At 64.7% G+C, this 20,884-nt stretch overlaps 3 protein-coding genes across 3 annotated transcripts; all 3 read left to right on the forward strand.

Annotated features, from left to right (window-relative positions):
• Positions 1 to 9,751: 9,751 nt before the first annotated feature.
• ADRB3 (adrenoceptor beta 3) lies at positions 9,752 to 12,226 on the forward strand. The gene is made up of 2 exons (XM_068421544.1): positions 9,752 to 11,037; positions 12,187 to 12,226. Exons 1-2 carry the CDS (start codon positions 9,752 to 9,754, stop codon positions 12,224 to 12,226), a joined length of 1,326 nt encoding a protein of 441 aa, XP_068277645.1.
• A 453-nt stretch (positions 12,227 to 12,679) lies between these two features.
• Positions 12,680 to 15,732, forward strand: LOC137675280 (nucleoplasmin-like). The gene is made up of 7 exons (XM_068421283.1): positions 12,680 to 12,794; positions 14,178 to 14,250; positions 14,516 to 14,619; positions 14,800 to 14,882; positions 14,992 to 15,111; positions 15,202 to 15,295; positions 15,647 to 15,732. The coding sequence occupies exons 1-7, from the start codon at positions 12,680 to 12,682 to the stop codon at positions 15,730 to 15,732; spliced, it is 675 nt and encodes a 224-aa protein (XP_068277384.1).
• Positions 15,733 to 18,826: 3,094 nt separating this feature from the next.
• On the forward strand, positions 18,827 to 20,371 carry LOC137675281 (prolactin-releasing peptide receptor-like). The gene is made up of 2 exons (XM_068421284.1): positions 18,827 to 19,221; positions 19,738 to 20,371. The coding sequence occupies exons 1-2, from the start codon at positions 18,827 to 18,829 to the stop codon at positions 20,369 to 20,371; spliced, it is 1,029 nt and encodes a 342-aa protein (XP_068277385.1).
• The last annotated feature ends 513 nt before the right edge of the window (positions 20,372 to 20,884 follow it).

Raw genomic sequence — 20,884 nt, forward strand, 5'->3', positions numbered from 1 at the left:
CACGCCCCTTCCGCCGCGGGGCGCGACGGGAAATAGAGTGGGGGCGGGGCAGGGGGCGGGGACTGGGCGGGGGTTAGCCTGAACAGGGGAGGGGATTGGGCGGGGCCGGGACGAGGGCGGGGTTTAGCATGTGCAGGGGCGGGGCCTGGGAAGGGCGGGGACGTGGGCGGGGTTTAGCCCGGGCAGGGGCGGGGATTGGGCGGGACCGGGGACGAGGGCGGGGTTTAGTCCGGGCAGGGGCTGGGATTGGGCGGGGCCGGAACGAGGGGCGGGGCTCCCGCCGGGACAGCGCAGGCTCCGCAGGGGGGCGCTGCCACCGCTGCCCCCGCCTCCTCCCGACGGGGGTCCCAGCGCGGCCCCCCGGGGTGCCCCCCCCCCGGCTCGGTGCCCCCCCCGGCTCGGTGCCCCCCTCCCGCCCCACGCGGGTTGTGCCGCCGGGGTGGCCGCGCCGGGAGGCCGCGGGTGGTCCGGGTGTGAGCCCTGCGGGGACAGCTGTCCGCCCGCCCGGGTGACAGACCCCCGTCCCAAATGGCTCTGCCACCTCCGGGGGGGACAGGGAGCAAACGCGGAGAGCCGGGGGGGACCACACAGCGCCTGGATACGTGTCCGGCACCCCCCGCGCCGCGTCCCCGAGGGGTGTTGGGATGTGCCCTGAGCAGGACCGCTCCGGCGGGGGCTGCCCGGGCCTCGGGCAGTGAAAAAAATAGGGTTTTTCTTAAGACTTTTTTAAATAAACGATTTAAAGAGCAGCTGAAGCGCCGAGAGGGACAGCGGGGTGGGTCGGACTCGCTGTGTGTGAGCCCCGGGCTGGGCGTGTCAACCCCGCTCCCCCCAGCAGGACCACCCCACTCACACGTGTGACGAGTGCCAGGACCTCAGCCCTGCCTGCTGGGCAGAGGGAGAGGGGCTCCCAGGGCTTGTCAGAGGGCTGGCACGGCCGGGAAGGGGGCAGACCCCCACACAAGATCCAACACGCAGAGCTCAGCTGCCGCACGCCACGCCGGACCCCAGCCCAGGGCCTGCAGCCGGGCACAGCCACACCAGCACCTCGCTGCCTCCCTCCTTCCCCGCCTGCTGCGACCCACGCCAGGCTTGGGCAGCCCCGGCCAGCCATGGCTGAGCCAGCTCCCACGGCCCCCGACCACTGCCCCATGTGCAGGGGGACAAAACCTCAGCCCTGCGGAGCCGTGGTCCAGCCCCGGGGTGCTGGGTGTCCCGGGGGGGCTCCAAGCCCCTTCTCTGGGACAGCATCTCTGTGACCAGGGCAGGGGTCTCCTGCCAGGCTGGGGGATGGAGAGGGGCACTTCAAGGGGTCTTCTCCCTAAGGACCCCCAGGACTCAGGGCAGGCTGCGGTGCCCCCTGAGACCCCCCAAGACCCCGGGCAGGCTGCGGTGCCCCCCGAGATCCCCCGGGACTCCGGGCAGGCTGGGGTGCCAGGCAGGCAGCCCTCGCCCCGTGCTGGCTGCTGAATCGATTACCGGGCACGGGGGCAGGAAAACAACATATCCGGCCGTGCCGAATGACATCAGCAGTGACCCCCAACCCAGCGAGGCGTCCACGGCCATTTCCTCCCCCTCCTCCCAGAGAATGGACCATTACAGGGTCAAGGAGCCCGGGGGAGGTCAGGGTTTAAGGGCACATCCTGGCTGGGGCAGAGCAGGGGGCCACGAGCCCCCACTTCATCGGGGCATCTGTCCCCGGTGCCTGGGGGACCCCCGGGTCAGGCTGTGGGCAAGGACTGGCTGCAGAAGCGAGGGTGGGGGGAAACCCTCCAGGGTGTTCAAAATCCCACGAAACGCCGTTTCTGGAGGTGCTCCTGTGGGGGACCGGACCCCTCCTGCCCTCCACGCCGTGACTCCTGCAGGCACGTTCCCATCGGGAGGGCTCCAACGCAGCGCTTGGGACCCAGGGCCAGGGAGCAACCAGCCCTGGCCATAAATCAGTGATGCTTCTGAGGGGCAGGACCCCTGTGCCACTTGTCCCTGGGACATCTGACATTTCTCTGCGGTTCTTTGCTTGGGGACGGCACCCACAACCACCGAGACAAGAGAGGAAGGGGTATGTAGGGACCCCAGCCCCTCGCTTAGCTGAGCAGGGGTGGCTTTTCGTGACACGCTTGCTCCCCTAGCAGCCTCCTGGGGAGGGAAATCTGCTTTATAGGCCATGCAATACCGCAGTTTGCATTGCACAGGGGACAGCCGGGGGGGACAGCCCCCTTCACTGCCCCTGCCGTGAGAGCAGCCCCCGGGGACGGCAGCGAGGGGCAGTTCCTGCCCGTCCCGCGGCACTTCCACCAATAGTAACGGGGCTGCCATTGCAGGGGGGGTTTGCTGGGGACAGGAAGAAAAGAAACCCAGGGGGGGATAAACTCGTGCGCGGTGGGCAGCGGGGACCGGCGGCTTTCGTCTCACCCCGTCCATCATCTCCATCTGCGTGGGGCCCAGGCGGGAGGGCTCCTCATCTCCCCCTTGGCTGGGAAATCCCACGTGGGATGGGGTGACGGTGGGTCCCGGGGTGACGGTGGGTCCCGGGGTGCCGCTGCCCACCGCAGCGACCCCGCGGAGAGGGTGCCCCTGTGCCACGGCGTTTCCACCCCATCCGTGTTTACATTCCCCTCCGATCGCCGGCGGAGATAACGGCAAACCCACATCCCCTCCGCCCGCCCAAGGGCTGTTTGTGCAGATAAAAGATGCCCCCGTAAACAAGCCCATCCTGCCCGTGGGAAGCGCGCCCCCGCCCTGCCCGCAGCCCTCGCCAGGGCTCCGTGGGATTGCGGCAGGATCCCTGCGGTGCTTTACCCCGGTTCTGGGGCAGCAGGGTGCAGGTCTGGCCCCTCTTTGGGGAGAAAAGGCTGGTTTGGGTGCAGCCGGGCAGGGATGGGGGCACAGGTCCCGCTCCCGCGCTGGTGGGGAGGGAATGAGCATCAGCAGCCCCGAGCGCAGCTGCCTGCCAGCCTGGCCACAGCCACAGGACACTGGCCATGGCCACGGGACATGGCCACAACACCACGTGCCACTGCAGTGTTCAAGCCCACAGCGGCATCCCCCTGCCCTCCCCTGCCCATGGTGGCATCCCCCTGCCCATGGTGGCATCCCCCTACCCATGGCAGCATCTCCCTGCCCTCCTCTGCCCCCTTCCCTGCCGAGGGCCCCATCCACTGATGCCCCAAGTGGTACCCACCACCTGACCGCATCTATCCCCACTGCCCCGTGCTCCCGTCCCCTCCTGGACCTGATCCTGCACGTGGGCAAGCGCTCGCCCCTGCTTGCGCAGCCCCTGGGCTGGGTTTGCTTCCAGCCCAACCAGGCTGTTTGTGGGGTGGGAAAACAACAACAACAACAACAACACCGAGGAGGAGGCGCTTCCCTCGGGCTCTGGTGCTGGCCCTGGGCTCGCCGTGGCTCCCATGCCATGGCGGCTATTTTTAACCCGTGCATTCCTCCTGCCTCCCCGGCACTCCTCAGAAACCTCCTTCTTGAGGGAAATAATGGGGAAAAGGTTCCTCCCCGCCGGCTGCGTCCTGGAGCTCGTGGCCGGGCGGCTGCCCCAGCACCCTGTCCCCTCGCCCAGACCACCGGGACTGGGACCCGTGGGGCTGCGAGGGGCTCGGGGTCCCTCTGCCCTGGCAGGCGAAACTCCCTCCCTGGACTGGGAGCTGAGCGAGGTTTCACGGCTCCAGGCACACTCGTTGCTGCCCAGCCCCGCTCCAGTACCCCCAGCCCGGTACCCCCGCCGTTGCCCTCGGCGTGCCGCGCAGGCGGGTGCTTCCATCGGCACACAGCTCACACCACCCGGGGTAAACCCCCGTCGGGATGCTCTTCTCCTCCTCGGAACCCTCTGCCTGACAGCACAGCTACTCCCAGAGGTTATTTTTGCTGCTGACGTTCTTTCCACGACAGTTTCCACACTTTTTGTGAAATCCGCACCAGTGTTATTGCAAACTTCTCCCTCCTTCCCCCCCACCCCGTTTTGTTTAGCAACAGCTGCAGGAAAACCAGCAACAATGGAGAAGGAGCCGGGAAAACCTCTGCAAAGCCTTTGCGGGTCCCGGCAGCAGCACAAGGACTGTCCCTGCTCCAGGTACCCGCGGCCGGAGGGAGATGGGAGATGTTGGAAGCGAAACCCTGCTGCGAGGGGTTGGAAAACCATCAGAAACGGGCTTTGCTCTCGCGCTGCCGCAGGCTCTCCCCGCAGCGACATGGGAAAGAAAACAGCTTTGTTATGACTTTTTTTTTTCAAATCAAAAACATAATTGCAGAGGGATTTGGGGGGCAGGAGAAGGACCTGAGATTGCTGCAGCGTAGCCTTTGACACTGGCTGGGTTTCAGGATCTCGATGCCCCTTTCCCTAATTCTCACAACGCTGCCGTAGCCTCGGAAGAGCTGCAGCCCCACGACAGCCACGGCCTTGCCCAGCCTCGGGGCAGGGCAGGATCGGCCCCAGCAGCCAGACCCCTGCCTCCACCTCCCCTCTGGTGGCAAGCGATGCTGCCCACCCCCAGCTGCATTCCCCGTGCCAGCTCTCCCACCCCTCCAGCCCCATCTGTCCCCCCAAACCCACCCTGGGCTGCCCCAGGTGAGGAGAAGGGATCCCACCAGCCCTGCCCGGCCCCATCCCTCGCCCAGGAGGGCACCACGGCTCCCTCTGCCCAAGCTGTGCGTCCGGAGGGCAAAACACTGTGGGAACGGGCTAATAAACAGCGAACGGAGTGACCTCAGCCCTGCCTGCGCGGGCAGCCAGCAGCGGGCTTTGACCTTCTCGGTACCCAGGGTACACGCTGCCTCTTTCATCATCAGCGATGCGTTTGCTCCCAGGAGCTTCGCTTGGAAAACAGGATGGGAGCGTGTGAGACGGCCGCTCGCCCTCCCCAGTGCTCGGAGGGGCTCGGAGCCTGCCGGGACGCTCCCATCCCCACCGGCGAGGGAAGCAGGGCTTGCCCTGAGCCGGGATGGCAGCGCCGGGGTGGCACCGGGATCACCCCTGTGCTCTGCCACAAGGGCAGCAGCCAGGTCCGAGGAGCTATGAGGTGTGGGTTTGGGTTTATGCTGCCCCACATGCAAAGCACAAAGCATCTGCTTAAACCCCCATAAAGGTATGATACCCGCTGCCCCGCGCAGGCAAGCGCTTCCCTTCGCAGGTACAGTGGGACATGGAACGTGCCTTGACTAACCCATGCTCTAAAAGTGGCAGCTTGCATGAGAGGCAGTGAAACAGCACAGTTTTATTGGTTTTTATTGTTCTGACACAGAGGATTTTTCCCTTCCTGCCGCTGCCTGTGCCCGAGCCCCAGCTGACACGAAGATGGGGCTCCCAGAGCTGCGCTTGCGTTTACCGGCGGAGCAGAGTTTATATAGAGCTGAGAGTTTATGTCCAGCTTCCTCCAGCCTTCCTGGGACAGGCAGTACCCAGCGGGCTAAAGCTTCCCCACAGCGTGTTTATGTGCTGACAAGGAAACGTGGTGACAGATAATCCCAAACAACTTCAAAGCAAGATTTGTGAATCCGATATGGAAACTATTCCCGCAGTCTCAGCGCGGAGAGCCCCAGACTAATTACCGCTGCGGACGTTGAAGGCAGAGCAGGACCCGTTGCCAAACGCCCAGCGCCTGGCCTGGCCCCGTGCCCACCCCACCGAGCCCCGCGCTCCATCCTCGCACCGGCTGGCCAAGGGGATTTGGGGTAAAATGATGCTCCTTGGGCAGCTCTTGCTTAGGCGGAGGGCACAGCATCGCAGGGTCCTCCCCGCCCTCCGGTGCTGTCCCTGGGTGTCCCCCGTAGCCCTGGGGGGGGTGGGCAGGATCTTCCCTGCAGCCAGAGTGGCCCCATCTTGCCCCTTGGCTGTGCCAGTCCACCCGGCATCTCAAAGCTCTTGAGGTCTTTACTGGCTGCTCGGGCTGCTCCAGCCGGGCTGGGGCATGTGAGCCGGGAGGAAGGTTCCTAGGGCATGGGTGGTTTCTTGGGAAAGCCTGTTTTGGAAGCGTGGTGGGGGAATGAGCACTGGTGAGCTGTGGGGGTGCGGTGCCCACCCCAGGGGTGCTGGGGCTCGCGGTGGTGAACCTCCCCGCCTGCCCTCGCCCTTTGCTCTGGGCTGGGCACTTGCGCCAGCGCGGCTCTGGCTCCGAGTCCCACGGACGGGCGACGCTTTGCGACACACGCCTGGCTCAGGAGGGGCCCTGGCACGGTCTCTTACTGGTGCAAAGCTGACCAGCATCTCTGCGGGTGCCTCTGCCCCGCTCCGCTCCCTGCACCCATGCTCCGGGGCAGGGCTGGGGGTGGACAGGCGATGGGGATGGACAGGCGACGTCGGCAGCGTCACCGCAAGCGCTCGCTGCCCTGGGTTTGCTTCCCGACCCTCTGCTGCGATGGGGAGGCTGAGGAAGGCTGCACCAAAGGGGAGAGCAGCGAGGGAGAGGGGGATGCTGCGTCCCTGCCGTCGGTGTGCCCGCAGCCATGCCGCTGTGACTCCTGCGTGATGCTGCTCGGTATCACTTGTTCTGCAGCGTGAGCATGCAAACAGCGTGCCAGGGGAGAGAGAGCAAGAGTTCCCAGCTATAAAAAGCTTTTGTTTTATCCTAGCGTGGCATCAGCCCAGCCCAGCCTTGGCACAGCCTGAATGTGCTGCGTTTAATGATGCTGGGAGGCAAAGCTGGTGCTGGCCAGTCTCTCCTCTCCTCCCGTCGAGCCTCAGCCCCTCCCTGGGCCCAGCCAGCGCTACTGAGCTCACAGATGCAACTATGAATTGAACACGAGGGACAGAGGATTAAACCCGTGCTTAACACCCGAGGTGGCAGGCCCTGGGAGCTCGGGCAGGGATGTGATAGCTGGGACCCTCCTCCCTGCCAGGGCAGCGCTGGGGACCAGCACGGGGGAGCCTGACCCTGCAAGCGGGTACGCAGCCCCTCGCCCTCCGCCCTGCCTCGGGAGGGATTCGGGACCGTGCAGACACCTTGCTCTGGTGCCAGGCTCTGTTTGCAGGGGAATTGCCCCTCCGGGAGCTGCTGAACCCCCTCCGCAAAGCTGCTGCCTCTTGTGCCATCTCGCCCCTCCAGCTCCATGACCAGGCAGACCCTGTGCCCCAGCGGGTGTGTCTAGGACCAGCTCAGGCAGCTATTTCCTCTCTCCAAGCACATCCGTGGGCTCCATGTGCAAGGGGAGCTGCACTGCCCGTTCCCTCATCCCCGCTCTCCCTCAGCAGGGATCTCCCCTAATCCATCCTGACTCTCCCTCTGTGTAGAAAGAAGTATTTTTAAATATCCATTGTTTATTCTGTAGCAACAGCCAAAGGAGCTGCTCTGATCCATGGCATAAACATATTTTCCCAGAGTTTTCTAAACAGCCACTTGACCCCCTGGCCAGCGTTTCCCCACAGGGTCTCTCCGGGCCGGCTCTGCCTCCCCCTGCCCGTGCCGGCAGCGGTGGCTGCGCAGGTGGAGAGGCCAGGCCAGTGGTCCTGGCTCGTGGCAGGGCCAGGCAAGGGGCGAGGATGCTTTCCCTGGTGACCACCCTGGGCTGGAGGGTGCAGCCGGGGTCTCCAGCACCATCGGGGCTCAGGGCTCAGCTCTGGAGCAGAGGGATGGGGGTCAGGGCTGCGCGAGACCCGGCATCGCTGTGCTGCAGCTTTTCCAGCTGTAAAACTGGGACAAAGACACCGAGCCACGTTACTTCCCCTGCCTTGATGAAGTGCCCGGGACTCTCCCTTCCTCTGCCCCATTGAGGCGGCTCCCTGGGAAGGGAGGGGGGCTCCGAGCTCTCCTGGCTGGGAGTGGGAGGAAAAGGCTCGTTTTAATGCTGGGGAGAAGACATCAGCGGTGGTGTTTGGATGCCTGCCTCTGCCCCTCGAGAGAGCCCGGCTGTTTGTCCTGCCACGGTGGTCTGAACATGCCTGGAAGGACCATCTGCGGGAGAATACACTGTAAAACCCCTGGGGCTGTGCCCTGCAGCCCGCTCGGTGCCCAGGAGCCAGCGCAGAGCCCGGCTCTGGGCAGCCAGGGCTGCCGGGGAAGCGGAGGCGAGGGGGGGAAACGGAGGCGAGAGTGGGGAGCCCCCAGCCCCTGGTCACCCAGCAGGGCGGTGGCAGAGCCGAGGACAGAGCCGGGCATCCTGCCCCCGTGCTCAGCCTCTGCCAGCTCCGCGGAGCCGAGCCCAACGCCCTCGTTACCCACGGACATTCCCACGGATGCTCTCTCTTTATTTTTCAGACACAGAATCCGGCTGCGGCTCCGTGTGCCGACACACACCGGGGTTGCATGTGCAGCAACGTTGAAAAGACGACGACTTTGCTGTGCACATCTCGGTTGTGCCACGAGCCGTTCCAGGGCAGGGACAAACCGCCCTGTAAATAGCCAGTCCAGGGCTCGGTCCAAGCCGGCAATTAATGCCAGAGCTGGGAGCTAAAAAGGGTTGCATCGAGCCCTCATCTGACTGCTTTGAAAAACCAAAACAATCTTGTAAAGATCAAGCTTGTAAAAACGGGGGTCTGCGTCGCTAGCTCATGAATGGGAAGCGATGCCAACGGGATAATTTCTTACACGTATTTTTTTCCTCTTTGTCAACATTCTCCCATTTGGCTGAAACTTCCAAATGCCATATTTGGAGCGCGCCTGTCTTAGAAGTTCCAGTATTTGTATAAATAGCTGATGGTGAAAAAATTACCCGCTCTGGAGCAGCCCAGTGCCCTCCAGTCTGACCCGCTCTCAGCAGCCAAGTGTGAGCGGAGAAGGAAATGTGGGTGGGGGTCTCCAGAACACCAGCACCCACCCGAAAGCAGGAGGGGGAGCACCAAAGGGCTGCCCGTTCTCCATCAGCTGGGAAGGGGCTTTGGGCAGTAAATGTGGAAGGGGAATAACGCCTGTGAGACGCCCTGGATGTCGTCTTTCGGAGCAGGGCTGTCATCTCGCCATCCCTCTGCTGAGCTCAGGGGGACAGGGGTGTCGGTGTCCCCAGCAGGGACAGCCCATCCTGCCCAGGGAGAGCCCGAGCACGGGGAGGGGTGTGTGGAGAGGGGCACATGGTGAGGGGCACGTAGCGATGTCCTGGGGTGCAGGGTGAGGGGTTTAGAGCAAGGGGCGCAGGGCGAGGTGCTGAGGTGCATGGAGAAGGACTGGGGCACTCAGCGAGGGGTGCAGGGCGAGGGGCGCACAGAGGAGGAGCAGGGCACACGGCGAGGGGCTGGTGCGTGCATGGCACAGCGCAGGGTGCGTGGAGAACGAGGACGGATGGTGTGGGACCGGGATGCACGGTGAGAGGCGGCTGGAGAGGGGCTGGGGTGCACGGTGAGGGGCGACTGGAGAGGGGCTGGGGCGCACGGTGAGGGGCGGCTGGAGAGGGGCTGGGGCGCACGGTGAGGGGCGCACGGGGAAGGGTGCAGGGAGAGAGGCTGGAGCGCACGGTGAGGAGCGGCTGGAGCGCACGGTGAGGGGCGCACGGGGAAGGGCGCACGGAGAGGGGCTGGAGCGCATGGTGAGGGGCGCCCAGCGAGGGGCCGGGGGATGCCGGGGGGAGCGGGGCGGGCCGGGGGATGCCCGGCCCGGGGGGAGGCGGTGCCGGAGCCCGCTCTTCGTTCACGGCTCCGCGGAGCGGGGCAGCCCGGGGCCGCCCCGCGCCTTTAAAGGCTCCTCCTCCCGGCCGCGGCCCCGGGAGCGGCGCGGAGGGCAGCCCGGCCCCGGCGCAGCCCCGCCGGTGCGCCCCGAGGGCTGCTCCGCGCTCCGGAGAGGGGAGCGCAGGGTGGGGGGGCCCGTGCCCCCGGCCCGCCATGAGTCCCCTGCCCGGGGGCAACGGCAGCGCCTGGGGGGCGGCAGCGCTGGGCAGCAGCGGCAACTGCAGCGGGGCCACCAGCCTGGGCCGGCAGTGGGCCGTGGGGGCCGCCCTCGGCCTCATCGTGCTGGTCATCGTGGCCGGCAACTTGCTGGTCATCGTGGCCATCGCCAAGACGCCGCGGCTGCAGACCATGACCAACGTCTTCATCACCTCGCTGGCCTGCGCCGACCTCATCATGGGCTTGCTGGTGGTGCCGCCGGGGGCCACCATCCTGCTGAGCGGCCACTGGCCCTACGGGACGCTGGCGTGCGAGCTGTGGACCTCGCTGGACGTGCTGTGCGTCACGGCCAGCATCGAGACGCTGTGCGCTATCGCCGTGGATCGCTACCTCGCCATCACGTCACCGCTGCAGTACGAGGCGCTGGTGACCAAGGGCAGGGCGCGGGCCGTGGTGTGCCTGGTGTGGGCCATCTCCGCCTTCATCTCCTTCCTGCCCATCATGAACCACTGGTGGCGGGACGGGGCGGACGAGCAGGCGGCGCGCTGCTACGACGACCCGCGCTGCTGCGACTTTGTCACCAACATGACCTACGCCATCATCTCCTCCATCATCTCCTTCTACGTGCCCCTGCTCGTCATGATCTTCGTCTACGTCCGCGTCTTCGCTGTGGCCACGCGGCACGTCCAGCTCATCGGCAAGGACAAGGTGAGGTTCCTGCGGGAGCCCCCCAGCCCCAGCTCCAGGAGCAGCTGGCGGAGACGGCCCTCCCGTCTGCTGGCCATGAAGGAGCACAAGGCGCTCAAGACCCTGGGCATCATCATGGGCATCTTCACGCTCTGCTGGCTGCCCTTCTTCGTGGCCAACATCATCAAGGTCTTCTGCCGGCCGCTGGTGCCGGATCAGCTCTTCCTCTTCCTCAACTGGCTGGGCTACGTCAACTCAGCCTTCAACCCCATCATCTACTGCCGCAGCCCCGACTTCAGGAGCGCCTTCCGCAAGCTGCTGTGCTGCCCGCGCCGCGCCGACCGCCGGCTCCACGCCGTCTCACAGGACCTGCAGCGCTGCCCCTGCGCCTTCAGCCCCCGGGGGGGCCCCTCGGAGGACAGCAAGGCGGCAGCCCCCGGGGAGGACAGCGAGGCTCGGGGCAGCGGCAGCAGAAGCCGCTGCAGCAGCCGGACGGAGGAAACCAGCCTGTCCCAGGGCAGCGGCCACTGGCAGCGGCCCCTGGGCGAGTCCCGGCCACAGGGCACCCAGACCACGCTGTGCTCACAGCTTGACGAGTAGGTACCTGCTTGCTTGGGGAGGGTCTGGGGGACGAGCTCTTTGGGGTGTGACTGGGGGGGCTGTCAATGGCGGGGCTGTGGTCTGACAGTGCAGCACAGAGCCGGGGGGCAGGCAGACCCCAGAGCCGGGGGGCAGGCAGACCCCAGAGCCGGGGGGCAGGCAGACCCCGGAGCCAGAGGGCAGGCAGACCCCAGAGCCGGGGGGCAGGCAGACCCCAGAGCTGGAGGGCAGGCAGACCCCGGAGCCAGAGGGCAGGCAGACCCCAGAGCTGGAGGGCAGGCAGACCCTGGGGTGTGTGGGAGAGGCTCCGGGGTGCGGGGCTGGGAACCCCTGCCCTCTGCCTTTAGGTTCCCCTAAACCCCCGGCCCCTCCACGGGGCTGCAGAACTGAGGTCCCAGCCCAGTCCCACTTTGTCCCTTCCCGGGGAACCCCCCAGCCCACCAGGACGGGCTCTGCTGTTCTCGGTAAAGAAAACGCTGGTGGCAAACAGGGAAGCAAACCAGCTGAACGTGAACGTGTCCCAGACCCTGGGGTTTCCCCCCTTCTCCCCTCACTCCCACTTTCTGCTGTTGCAGAAGGCAAACACAGGGAGCCCCTCCGCAGCGAGGCAGCTGGGGGGTCGCTGCCGCCAGCCTGGGCTCTGCGGGTGGCTTTGCCCTCTGACAGTGTAATTCTGCGAAGGGAATTTATTTCGCCGCCCTCCGTCCCTCGCTGCTGTCAGCCCTGAGGACGGAGATGGGCTTCCCGGAGCCCGCAGCCCCAAGCCAGGGCAGAGGGCTGGCAGGGATGCCCGTGCCGTGGCTCTGCCCTGCCAGCCCTTACAGGGGTTCACACCTCCTTCTGCAAATTACAGGGTGGGCTTTTTCCCCTCTGAGTTTTTTATTAGTGTGACAAAATTTGAATTATTCCGGTTACTGTGGATTTTAGCCGTCTTTCTCTGGTCCAAAGCCCCTCCTGACGCCCGAAGGCAGGAGAGGTTCCTGCCAGCACACGCAGGCAGAGCTGCTGTCGGCAGAGAGGTGCGTAAAGAGGTGCTGGAAAGTGTTTCCTGAAGTCTGGGGGAGGATTCATCCGTTCTGGGAACGCGGGACCGCAAATCCTGGGGAAGGTCTGGGCTCCCCCCGCACTGTGCTCCCCTGTTCCAGGTTTGCCAGCAGAGAGACACCAGCGGGTCCTTCCGTCTGACTGGGAGCAGCCGAGAGCCGGGAAGAGGGTGAGCGTGTCCCCCCGCTCGGGACCGTCCCTCGCAGCGTCTCCTCTGCCCGCTTTGGCCGCTGCCGTCCCCGGGGGAGCGCAGCCTTGGCCGCCCCGCAGGCAGCTGCCCGCTGCCGGGCACGTGAGCCTGGCGTCAGCCCGACGCCTCCCCGCTGCCCCACCATGCTTTAACCCCCGTCGGGGTGCTCCCTGCCGCCGCGCTGCCTCACGGCCTTACACCTTACGCACGGGGCTTTTTGCCCAGCTCCAGCCCGGGTCCCGCTCCGTGCGTGCTGCTCCCCGCTCTCCTGGGGCTTTGGGTCCCCGTCCCCGGCGCTGTGCGGCTGCGGGGACTGAGCCGGGTGGGTGATGCTGTGTCACCTCCCACCCTCTTCTTGCAGGGCCGGGCGTTGCGAAGGGGACGGAGGAGCGGCGCTGGTGGCGATGGCGCTGGAAGGAGCCTCCGGTGCACACACCGACCCGGGGAGGACAGGGGCTGTCCCTCTGGGGCTCTCCCGGTCACAGCGGGGCCCGAGGAGCCGGCTCCTCCGCGTCATTGGTGCTGGAGAGCTGGAGCCGGCTGGGATAAATCTCCGGAGCCGCTCGCCAAGAGGCAGCGCAGCCTCGGGGACGTGCCCGTGCTCCCCGTGCAGACGGGGGACAAGCTCCCACCCCGGGGAGGCTTCCTGGCGTGGCTGGCATCGGGAGGCGGTGGCCAGCGACTCTGCTCTCCCAAGGGACCCATCGTCCTGGGCTTGGACAGCCCGTCGGGAAGGGGAGAGGAGTCTCCTGTGGGCACAAGCCCTTTCCAGGGTCTCCGCTCCATCCCTGCCCCAGCCGCTGCGTCCCCAGGGCTGGGCGCGATCCCGGGAGACGCAGCGATGCCTTTAGCCAAGGCAAAGCTCAGGGGAGCGAGGGGAGCTCCGAGCAGGGGGGACTGCACAAAGAAAGGTGAATTATGCTCTTGTCAAATCTCCTCCTGTTTCTCCCACTCGGCTCGGGGCAGATCTCTGTGTTTCTGTGCCGGCTGGGGACGTTGTTTAGATGAAGCTGGAGGAGCATCAGCGGGGTCAGGCAGGGAGAGCTGTGTAGGAGGGTGGTTTTCATCCTGGGGCCCCTGCATGCTGGTGTGGGTACGCGGGGCAGTGGGGTGAGGGCTGGGAGGGGATTCGCTCTGGCTTTAAAACCAGTTTGTGCTGCTGGCGTGGTGGGGAGCAGCGCCAGGGCCAGCCCAGCTCCTCTGCGCAGAGCAGAGCTCGGGAGGGCACAGACGGGCGCGTGTGTCCGTGGCTGTGCCCACCCCACGCTGCCACACAGCGACTTTTGGGGATGGTGTTGGTGTAAATATGTCACGGTGACTGTAAGGTTTTTGTCCTGTTTTGTATCCCCCCACCCTCTGTGTGAAATAAACCTTCGAAACTCTGCGATGCCTCCGAGTCTGTGCCGGGCATGTCCCCAAGCCCCCCATGGCCTCACCCTCCCCAGGGTACCCTCAGTGACCCTCCGAGGGGACACAGTCCAGCACCAGCCCAGGAGTTGCTCGTTAGCCCTCCAAGAGCCACCGCGTTAACGAGTAACTTCCCAAACCACAGGCAAGCCCCGGGCGGGGGGTGAGGGGGGGCTGTCCCAGGGAATGGGGCACCCCGGGTCCTGCATGTCCCCCCCACAGGGCTGGCATCCTCCTCTCCAGCCAAGGTGCTGCCAGGACAGGTTGGACCCCCTGGTTCTTGAGGTCCCCTCCACCCCCGTGTTCTGTGATCCTACAGTAAAGCTGCTCAAGGGGAGCTGCTTCTGCCTTCAGGCTTAATTGTTGGCTGTGGGTCCTCCCGGGGGGCGTGTGGTGATGAGGGGTGGTGGGTGCATTGGTGTCACCTGCCCTCCCAAAGCACCTGCGCTGCGTTCCCGACCTGCCCCTCCCCTGGGGTCTCCTTCTCTTTATTAGCACCCAACGCCCAGTACTGGGGTTATTACTCTCTTGGTGCTCCTCTCTATGGCTGGGTGCGGGCTACTAGGACGTATCCCCAGGGCAGCTCCCTCCTACATCCTGCTCTCTGTGCTGGGTTAAACACGGATGCGGACTGAGTCCTTGGTGCTACTCCAGGGAGGCTGCGTGTCCTCCTGGAGTTGGGTTTCCCTGTGAAGGCGTTTCACTGCTCTTCCTTTCCCCCGGGGGTGCATCAGCAGCAAGGGGTTCTTGCTCTTAGCAATGCCATGCTGCCCAGGGGCATGTTTCTGCTCCGGAGCAGCCCAACACTGTGTTCTCTGGTGTTTGTTCTGCAGGAGCCGGTTTCCGCTGCCGGTGTGGGATCCCCTGCGGAGGATGAGCAGCTCGTCCCCCTTCTCAAGGCTGCTGTCGGAGGAGACGCCCGTCGCTGCTCTGTGGGGTAGGGAGCTGCAAGCCCTGGGCTGGCTTGGTGGGAGTGAGGGGGGGACGATGGCCATGCCTGGGGCACGATTCCCCCGTTCCCATGGGGTGGGCACCCAGGAAAGCCGCCCCTTTGCTTTCGGCTCGCCCGAGGCTTGGGCAAGGGGGGCAGCTCAGGGACGGGGCTGTGTCCCCGCAGGCTGCCAGCTGAACACGGGCTCCCGGAGCTGCGTGGTGAAGGAGGAGGATGACTTCTTGGAGCACTTGCTCCTGCTGAGAACGGTGAGATGCGAGGCTGGCCGAAGAGCCCGTCGGAGCGAGCCTGTGCCCCGGCAGCGGGGCTGGCTGGCGGCCGAGCTCCCTGCCACGGGGTCTCTGCTTGGCTCCGCAGATCTGCCTCGGGGCTGACGCCGGCGACGAGCTGCATGTGGTGGCCGTTGATTCCAAAAACACCTACGGAGAGCACAAGCCGGTGCCCATCGCGGCGCTGCGGACCTCGGTGCTCCCCATGGTGAGGGCAGCAGCCTGCAGCCCCCGACCGTGGGGCGATAGCTTCACCCCAAGCTGGGATCGGGGGTCTCTGAGCTCTGACTCTTTGCAGATCAGCCTTAAAGGTCTGGAGCTGGTCCCTCCCGTCACCTTCGTGCTCAAGTGTGGAGCTGGGCCGGTCTATCTCAGCGGGCAGCAAGTCACCCGTGAGTGCCACCGAGCTGCGGGGCCAGGGCGAGCGCGTGGGCTGGGGGCTGCGTGGGGATGCTCCTGGGTCCCACGGCAGCTTCAGTGGCAGCTCGTGCCCTTGGCAGGGCTGCTCCTCCCTGGGGACGGAGGGATCGCTGGGCTGCGGGGGGGATTAGTGCTTGTTTGCTTTGGTGGGCTCAGCACGGTGTCCATGCTGGCTCTCTGCTCTGCCTTTGCTGCCACGGGTGGGCTGGGATGGTGTCCCCGCTCCTGCCACGGGCTGGGATCACTGTCTGTGTGTGCAGCTGGGGGGTTTCGCCTCCCCTGGGTGGGTCAGGGCCCCCCAATCCTGCTGCTCCTCTCCCCAGTGGAAGATGATGCCAAGTCTGAAGCCCACGAGAAAGAGCTCTCAGAGGAAGATGTAGGTGATGAGGATGATGATGGAGCGTCATAGAATAGCTGCAGCTCGGAGAAGACTTCGCGGCTCTGGGAGCGGAGCTGGTGTGATGGTGATGGTGGGGACACCCTGCACCAGGAGCTGCAAGTGCCTTGTGCCAAATGGGATGGATCCTTGCAGGGGGACACAAACTCTCTGGGCTTTGATCATCCCTTGTCTCCTCTCCTCGCCCCCTCCACTCCTACCATGCTCCCAGAAACGCTCTTTTTTTCCTTTTGTTGCAATAACAATGGGAAAGTGCAAACACGCTGGCGTTAGTCTGGACTGTGCTCTGGCACCCCTGCGCCAGCCTGCTCTCCTGCTGTCCTGTCCCTCTCGGTAAACCTGCCCCACGTGTGCCCTCACAGCGATGCTGCGGGTCGTGCTGCTGACCCGTGGGGCCGTGGGTCCCCGGGAGCAGCCCCTGGGGAGCTGCAGGCTGCTGGCAGGGACAGGGGGCTCGGGGGTCCCCCAGTCCCCCCGTGTCGGAGGGAGAAAGGCTGCACTGTGCTCTGGCTCGGGGCTCGTGTGCCCACCTAACCTCAGCTGCCTCTTCGGGGTGGGGATGTGATGTTCTGGGGCCGAGGTGCTCGTGCCCCCTGCGCAGCCCCGGCAGCGATTACCCCACGAGGTCCTTTTGTGCTGGTAGGAATTGCTCTGGCCGTCGCCCGTTTGCCGCTGAAATGATATAATTAAAACTCCTAATTGAGAAAATTGCCCAAATCCATTACATGCGTGCTATTACCCGGCAGTGAGGTTGACTTTCAAGGGGAGCCCTGATCCTGCCAGCGGGGTGGGCTGGGGAGGGAGCACAGGGGTCTTGTTTTATATTCCCCCCATTATAATAGAAAAAGCCACGGGGACGAGCTGAGCGGCGCGGAGGGAGGATTGCTGTCGTCACGCTGTAATGGCCAGAGAGGGGCCTGGGTGACACCAGCTGCCAGCCCTGATGGGCTGCAGCCTGGCAGCACGTCAGCCGCCGGCGTGGGCTGTGCCCGGCCCCGGGGACGCAAGGGGACAGGAGCGCAGGGCCGTCGCACGCAGCCTTCGCCCCGGGAAGGGCATCACCTCCTGCAAGGCAAGTGTGCGCCCCGCGCCCGGGTTTGGGATGAGCCCTGGGATGGGGAGCAGAAAGCCCTGAACTTGGGGGTGAAAGAGGGGGGAGAGCAAAACTATAACGAGCAATTAACTCATCCAGCTTCTCCCTGCCCTCGCCTCGCTCCCTGCACACACAACCGTGTGTGCTGCTCTGGGGAGAGGACCAGAGCCCCAGCCGTTGTGTTTCTCACTGGAACTCATGATTCTGGCTTATTTATGGTCCCTGTCCATGCAGCCCCCCCACTGCCCGTTCCAGGGGCATTCTGTAGGGGCTGGGCACAGAGGAGCAGGAGTAAAGGCTGATGAATTCATTGCTCCTGAATCCTCGGGCGGGATGAGACGCGCTGCTCGTTGGAAGCTTGCTGAATGCCGCCTGCTCGGCGTGGCCCCGCAGCTGCATTGAGACATCGCGCTGGGTGCGGAAAAGAAATGTAAACTGGATTAAGGTCAGTGCCAGAGAATTTGCACAGTGGCCCTTTCACCTCCCGGTGCGTGTCAGGGGAGCGCTCAGCAGCCAAGTGCACAAGCAGCTGCTGGCCAACTTGCTGGTGCCTTCCTGAGAGCGGTGGGAGCCCAGCAGTGAGACCCCCCAGCTGCCCCCTCCGTGCGAGGACTAACTCCCTGGTGGGTGCGTGGGGCCAGAGCTGCCATCCCACGCCAGCCACAAGCCCCTTGCTGGAGCCTGCTCCACAGGACAGCGTGCCCAGCGCCGGCTGGGAAGGGACCCCGAGAGCCACAGCCCCTGGCCGGAGCTGGTGCAGCCCTGGCAGTGGAAGGGTGGGTGCTCGGGGAGATGCTCTGTCCCCCTCCCTGCAGCCCTGGCAGTGAAGGGTGGGTGCTCAGGGAGATGCTCTGTCCCCCTCCCCACAGCCCACAGCAGCGGTGCGCTCGCCCCATCCTGCGCGGCAGCATCTCCTGGAGGGCTTTGGCATAACCATGGCAACTGCCAGGTAACTAATAGAGGAGTCTCAATGTCCTGGAGACAAACCAGGCACAAACAGCGTGTGCCGGGCACGGGGCTGCGTTGCCCGTGCAGAAAGGCTTGTGCCTGGCCCTGCTCGGGGCCGGTCCCACACCTCCACCACGCACGTCGCAGCCTCCTGCCTTTCTGCATGAGCAGGCTCCAGTTAATAACCGCAGGAATGCCCTTTGATTTTGTGCATAAATGGCCAATTATGTGATGCATGAGCACCCCATCAGCTCACCCATGAGCACCCAACTAATTGTGTGAGGGGTTCAAGAGTGCAAACTCAGACTGTGGTGCTTTTGGGGGGCTGCTGAGATGCATTACAAAGCTTTGGGTGGGCGCAGCTCTCCGTTGGGTTCCCCAAGAAATAAACAGGGTGGCAAGTTCTGCGCTGGGAAAGAGTGGGAGGTAATGTATGGAAATAGCCCAGGGCATTAAAGCTGGGCTGCAGCGGGTGGTGAGGTGGCTCGGGGGGGAGGCAGGGCTGCGCCAGGCGGGGGTCCCGGGGTCTGGCAGCGAGCACAGTGTGTGGGACGAGGTAGCCCGGGTGGGCAGGGACCTGTCTGCCAGGACTGAGCTGATTTTTGCCCCTGAATTTCCTCCTTGCCCCCTGTCCCATTCCCTTCCCGGCTGATGGCGTGGGAATGCTTTCGGCAGGACCGTGCCGGGGTCTGCGAAGGTGCCTCTGAGCCCTGCTGCTTTGCTCCTTCTCCTCTTCCCCCTGAGCCGTAACCGCTGCTGAGCCCAGGGCTGTCTCTCCCTCCTGACGCAGGGCTGCTCGCCAGCATCACCCCTTTTTGGAGCCTGATTTTCCCTTTCCCTCCCCAGCAGCGTGCAGGACAAAGCTGCCGTGCCCAGGAGCACCCTCAGGTGCGGGGCAGGGTCCTGTGCAGCCGCGGGAGGGGATGGCCGCGGCAAAGCTGTGACGAGGAGCAGGATGTGCCCCGTGGACACCTGAAACCCACGACTGTTGGATTTTGGGTGCTGAGACTGGTCAAGACAGGGGTTTTCTCACCTGCCTGAGGGCAGAGGGGCTCAGCCGCAGCCATGGATGGGGCCAACACCACCGTCTATGAGCTCGCCCTGCAGAACCGCTCCAACGCCAGCGCGCAGTTCACCGGGGTGCAGCTCATCCAGTCCTTCAAACCCCTCATCATCCCCTGCTACGCCCTAGTCGTCCTCGTCGGCATCTTCGGCAACTACCTGCTCCTCTACGTCATCTGCAAGACCAAGAAGATGCACAACGTCACCAACTTCTTCATCGGGAACCTGGCTTTCTCCGACATGCTGATGTGTGCCACGTGCGTGCCCTTCACCTTGGCCTACGCCTTCAACCCCCAGGGCTGGGTTTTCGGGAAGTTTTTGTGCTACTTCGTCTTCCTGATGCAGCCCATGACGGTCTATGTCTCCGTCTTCACGCTCACGGCCATCGCTGTTGACAGGTAAGTCAACCCTGGATGAAGCCATTCCTATCCATCCCTATCAAACCCACGTCTGTGCTGCCGGCGCGGCTCTTACACAAGGGCGTGTAGGAGTTGGCACCGGGGACTTCACGCTTTGCTGGATCAATCTGCACCCAAATCACGGTGTGTCCTGGCCCCTGGGTGGAGAGCACTTGTGCCTCCCTGAGAGCGCCCGGGCAGGGTCTGACGGGGGGGCGGTTTATAAAAACCCAGTTTCCATAGAGACTGCCTCTCATAAAGGATGCTCCAGACCCCGCGGGGACGGGTGTGATTACGGCAGCACCGGGAGAGCCTCTTGTGCCTCAGAGGCAGCCGCCAAGTCGTACCATCCTCAGCCCACTCATAAAACACCGTTGGGATTTATCGCAAACAGACAGTTTTAGCCCAAATCCTTCAGCTCCATCGCGGGGGGGGAGTGTGTGGCTACACCGCGGCTCTGCTGGCCTCGGACTCGGGAGCTCTGGGGCTCGGGCTCCCCCGTTTCTCTCCCCGCAGGTACTACGCCACCGTGCACCCCCTGAAGAAGCGCATCTCGGTCACCAGCTGCATCTCCGTGGTGGGGGGCATCTGGCTGCTCTCCTGCGGGCTGGTGGCCCCCGCCGTCGCCCACACGTACCACGTGGAGTTTCGGCAGGAGGGCTTCGCCATCTGCGAGGAGTTCTGGATGGAGAAGGAGACGCAGCGCCTGGCCTACGCCTACGGCACCTTGATCGTCACCTACATCCTGCCCCTCTCCGCCGTGTCCCTCTCCTACATCTGCATCTCGGTGAAGCTGAGGAACCGGGTGGTGCCCGGCCACCCCACGCAGAGCCAAGCCGAGTTTGACCGCCTGAGGAAGAGGAAGATCTTCCGCCTCATCGTGCTGGTGGTGGCGGCCTTCGGGGTCTGCTGGCTCCCCATCCACGTCTTCAACATCATCCGGGACATCGACATCAGCCTCATCGACAAGCACTACTTCCTCCTCATCCAGCTGCTCTGCCACTGGTTCGCCATGAGCTCCTCCTGCTGCAACCCCTTCCTCTACGCCTGGCTGCACGACCGCTTCCGCGGGGAGCTCCGCAAGATGTTCGCCTGCAGGAGGAAGATCATCCCTGCCAAGAGCTGCGGGGCTGCTGGCGGCGTGCTCTGAGGCCGGGGACCCGCTCCCCGGACCCCCTGCGGCCGTGCGCCTCGTCCCATGCATGGCAGGGCTTTCCTCGCTGCGAGGGGTCGGGATGCAGAGAGATCGCCAGCAGCGCTGGGTGCAGGGCAGAGGGTCCCGGGGAGCAGGGGGTGGGATGGGGTGGAGGAGCAGGGGTCCCGGAGGACACAGCGCCCAGCCCCGTGGTGGGGGGTGGCAGCTCCATGCTTCGTCTCGGGACCTCACAGTGTCATTATTCTAAATTAATGAAGGAAATGGGCCTGTGGGAGCGCGAGGAAGGGGTGAAAAGCATTCTGCTGGAGCGCGGGCTGTAAGTAGCTGCCTGTTCCATTAAACGAGTCCTACAGCTCTCCTGGCATCGGGTGCTGCAAACGGCATTTCTCCTGTGAGATCGTTTTCGGAAAAGCGCCGGGACTTTTCCTGCAGCCTCAGAGCAGGTGAGGGGACGGAGCCGGTGCCGGGGCAGGTCAGCCCGCTCCGCCGGCCATGCACACACACCCC

Source organism: Nyctibius grandis, chromosome 33 (genome assembly GCF_013368605.1).
Source record: "Nyctibius grandis isolate bNycGra1 chromosome 33, bNycGra1.pri, whole genome shotgun sequence".
Taxonomy (NCBI): domain Eukaryota; kingdom Metazoa; phylum Chordata; class Aves; order Nyctibiiformes; family Nyctibiidae; genus Nyctibius; species Nyctibius grandis.